Source organism: Elephantulus edwardii, unplaced genomic scaffold (assembly GCF_000299155.1).
Source record: "Elephantulus edwardii isolate Elephantulus edwardi_28Jun2011 unplaced genomic scaffold, EleEdw1.0 scaffold00248, whole genome shotgun sequence".
NCBI lineage: Eukaryota > Metazoa > Chordata > Mammalia > Macroscelidea > Macroscelididae > Elephantulus > Elephantulus edwardii.
In genome coordinates, this window is record NW_006399998.1 from 645,120 (window position 1) to 649,631 (window position 4,512).

Here is a 4,512-nt window from a genome sequence, read left to right on the forward strand (position 1 = left end):
GCAGGAGGGGAAGACCCTCTATGAGGTGGATTGATTCAGTGACTGGGGTAATCGGGATGGGTGTGCCAGAGGCAATGTAATTGGCACAGGATAGAGCAGGGTTTAGGGCTGTTGTACATAGGGTTGCTATGAGTCGCAAACGACTCGGCACATAACAGCAACAACAACAAGGAAAACAGAAATGAATGAAAAAAAGAAACTAAAGTAAAAGGAAACAATTTATTTCTCCCCAAGTTATTCAAGAGGTAATGTCTACTGGTCACCATTTGATAGATTAAAGTATTCAGGACTCCAGTACACTTTTTGCATTTGTAGGTTTGGGCTATACTTCCTATTTAGAATATCTAATAAATTGTAAAACAAATATAAAGAATAGATATTAGTAACAATATTTACAATCCACTTGAATTTAGGACTCTCCAAAGTTTTGTATTTGTTAAAATAAAGCTTCCTTCTAAGCTTTATTCTGTTTGAGCTACTACATGTGTTTAGATATATAAGTACAAATTTCATTACTTAGTGGACATAATTCCAGTTAAATAAAAAATAGTATGTAATTGGTTCTATATCATATTAACAGGTACTCTGAATGGCATTTGCCAATGTTAGACGATTAAATCTCCCTGTCAAAGACAAAAGTATTTCCATCAGTGGAATACTTAATAAAATACGGAATATTGAGTACAATTCTCAGACATTCCAGGTATATTTGATAAATAAAATCTATTATTCATTAATGTGGATTTTTAAAGTTCATAGTTATGTCACTTTAAAGTATCATGAAGTAACAGTCATGTTATTGTGTTCATCATCTTTGGATATCAGTGATAAAAGTGCTTTTTGTAACAGGAGGAGTTCTGGTTGCCCAAAGTGTACATAGTCATGCCGTCACCCCAAAGGCATATGGTTCAGATTCTCCAGCTGCTCTAGGAAGAAGATGAGCATTGAGTTCCAACTTGACAGAATTGAGTTAGTTGTTGAGTATTGTATTGTTGTTGTTGTTAAGTGCCATTGAGTTACAGGCAACTCATAGAAACCCTATGAAGGAGAGTCCTTGACGCTTGGGTGCCTTTCATCCTCTCTCCAGGTTCATAGGGCTTCTGGAGGCAAGCTATTACGGAAGTGGATGCCATTCCTCCTTCCAATGAGTATTGTATTAAATATCTAAATACTGCTAAATAAAATACCTACTGTATTTTACAAACATAATAAGTGTGTATTGTATTAAATATCTAAATACTGCTAAATACCTACTATATTTTACAAACATAATAAGTGTGTGTGGGTGAACAGAGATTTGCCAACCATGCAGTCTCTGTATGTTATTTTCATGAGGATGCTGTGCCAGTTTCATCACTTAAATTGTTTTGGTTCATTTGTTATTTTTAAAATAACAGTATGCTCTGCTAAATGTTAAAAATGAAGATAGCATTTATTCTACTGATATATTTGATACTAGATGGTAGCAATTTAATTACTGTTGGGTTACTAACTGGAAGGTTATTAGTTAGAACCCAGCAGCCCCTCTAAGGGAGGAGGATGAGGCAGTTTGCTCCCATAAATATTTACATACAGCCTTAGAAATCATATGAGAAGTTCTACTCTGAAAATCTTCATCGATTTACAAGCAATAGAGCTGTGAAGTTTTAAAAATACTGTATTTTTATTATTGTTTCAAGTAATTAAAATGTAAAATTTCTTATTTGTAGCTATCTTTTGGAAAAATTATAAGTGTTTGAAATTAAACTTTCCTGAATAGCACTTAGGTGCTTTAGTTCTCTTAAGTATTTTAATTTTCATTTTCTACTGAAAATAGATAATAACTCTAAGTATAGCATAACCATTAGCGATTTTCTTTTTTCTTTTTCAGGCACAGGCTGCCTTTTCTGCAAACCCTGCCAATCCAGCAATTTTGTCAGAAGCATCTGCTCCCATCACACAAGATGGAAGTATGTTTACACTTTAGTTTCATTCTTTGGCAGAAATATTTGTTGTTAAGCTTTGGTTTGCTGAAATAAGGGCTCTACTATTAATTGGGGGAGAATTTAATTTTAAAAATAACTTTTATGTAATTGAGAGTGAACCCTGAAGAGGAAGATGTGTTTTACAGTTTAATGAAAATTTATTTGAGCCTGACTCATAAGTTCAGACCTGTGACTTATTTGCCTAAGAGTAAATCTTAGATGAGATTTGTGCTTACATCATGCTGTTGCTTAAGGAACTCGTCAGTCTTCCTTCTTTTGTTTTTTTTCATGGGGTGTAGAGGAGGAGCTGAAATATCCAATCAACCACCTCTTGAAACCTTTCTACATTTGAAATGTCTTTTCTTTTTCTTTGATCCCTTTACCTTCAAAATTTAGAAAAACTCAAAACAGAGTTCTATTAATGTGATTTAGTACACACAAGCTTTGCCATCTTACCAGTCTTGGTGCAACTTACAAGAATGTTTCTGTTTTAAAATCTATTTTTCCAGATAATTCCTGTGAAAACTTTGGAAATATTGTCTATTACTAAATTAGATGTTATTAGTCTCAAAATGATCCAACATTTAAATTTATGAACTTTTTTATTATTACTAGCCCAAAAGATTTTGTTTTCATAATTTATAGAGTAGTTGCTTTGACAAGGGACATTTTAATCTAGTTTTCTGAACTGAAGAATTAGCAGTATTCTTCATAATATTTAAGTAGATATCTTTTAAGAAAGAAGTAAAGCAAAATAATATACTTGGAATAATTCAGTGCTTGAGTATCTAAGGACTCCTAGTGCAGTAGTGGGTAATATGTCAGCCTCCTAACCTAAAGTCCTTCTGTTCGAATCCAACAGCCTCTGTGTGGAGAAGGATAGGCATTCTCCTCCCGTAAAGATTTATAGCCCTGGAAACCTGTTGTATGGTTGGTGTGAGTCAGATTTTGGCGATAGGTTTGTGTTTTTGGTTTGCTGGCATAATGGTTAAGTGTAGTGGTATCAAATCACCAACCTTTGAGACAGCATTGCTTCAGATGGCATGGGAATGTTGCATCCGGTGTAGCCACGGTTCTTTTGTAAAGATGGCAGCCTTGGAGACCTGTGGGCAGTTCTGCTCTGTCCTGTAGTCCTCTGACTTGCAGTCTACTAAAAGGCAGGTTTGGTTTTGATATTTTTCCTTAAGTATTTAGAAATCTGAGGTCATTTCCATTCATAGGTCTTTTCTTTTGGTGTGTTTTTTTTTTAATAAAACAACTTTTCACTTGAAAAATTTTATCTGTATTTTAAATTGTCATTCTAGGGATGTTCTTTCAAATTGCAACTTTCAGTTCATCCTAGATTTTTTAAATTAAATGCCAATATTTTCAACACAAGTAGAAAGCCATAGTAACAGTTGTTTTCAATATTCTGTCAGTGCTTTTATTCACTCTCCCACTCTTTTATCGTAGATTTATACCCTAAACTATATCCAGAGCTCTCACAGTACATGGGTCTGAGTTTAAATGAAGAAGAAATATGTACAAACATGGCCATGGTCCCTGGAGCACCAATGCAGGGGGTATGTACATTGCTAGTACTTTTTTTTTTTTTAGTAGTAATTTTTTTTTTAAATTTAGGTTGTTTATTTTTCATTTCAGTGAACATCTACAGAGATTTTGGAATTCCATTCATTCATTGTTGCACCCTTCTCCCCGCACAAACCCCTCCCCCCTCCCCGTTTGCTCCTCTCCTTGAAAAGCAAAAGAAAAACTCCCTCATTGTTAGTACTTTTTAATTCTATAAAATGCATAGATGTTTTTCTTATTATACACATGTTTATAATTTTAGTATTCTTGAAATTTCTAGACTTTCTGCTGGATATCGCTACTTAAATATGAGATATATATATATATATATATTTATATTTATATATATATGTATAAAAGGCGCAAATTCTCACCACTGGGCCAATTGGCAACACCTTAATAGATGGAGAAGAGATTGAGGTTAACAGTTATAGCTTGCTCAGCTCTATAACCAACACTCTTTAACACCAGCAGTCAGAAAATCAAAAGACAAATTGCATTGGGAAAAGCAGGGACCTCTCCAGAGTGCTGAAAAGCAACAATGTCAGTCTAGAGACAAAGGTGTGCCTAATCCAGGCCCTGTTCTTTACAATTACTTGTTATGCTTCATAGAGATGGACAGTGACTAATGATGACAGAACAAGAATTGATGCCTGCGAGTTGTGGTGTTGACGAAGAGTCTTGAACATCCGTGGACTGCCAGGAAAACAAATAGGTCTGTCTTGGAGAGGGTAAAACCAAGTTTCTCCTTGGAGGCTAGGATTTTGAAGCTCTGTCTCACATACTTTGGACTCGTGGCCAGGAGAAACCAGTCCTTGGAGAAGGACATCATTATTGGAAGGATGGAGGGACAGCACAGAAGAGGAAGACTCTGGATGAGATGGATTGATACAGTTACTGGGGCGATGGAGGTTGGTGTGTCAGAATTAGTGAGACTGGCTCAGGACAGGGCAGGGTTCAGAGCTGCTGTACATTGGTC

The 4,512-nt window shown here is 35.3% G+C and overlaps 1 protein-coding gene across 5 annotated transcripts in view; it reads left to right on the plus strand.

Annotated features, from left to right (window-relative positions):
• The window catches only part of SDCBP (syndecan binding protein (syntenin)), a 25,162-nt gene that overhangs the window by 9,813 nt on the left and 10,837 nt on the right, over positions 1-4,512 (plus strand). For 4 of the 5 annotated variants that reach the window (XM_006899225.1, XM_006899228.1, XM_006899227.1 and 1 more), the window contains exons 2-3: positions 1,871-1,949; positions 3,417-3,526. In XM_006899225.1, the coding sequence (XP_006899287.1) occupies positions 1,871-1,949; positions 3,417-3,526 (189 nt within the window). Of the gene's footprint in view, positions 1-1,870; positions 1,950-3,416; positions 3,527-4,512 lie in introns of those variants that run through there. The other variant, XM_006899229.1, reaches the window with a different exon arrangement.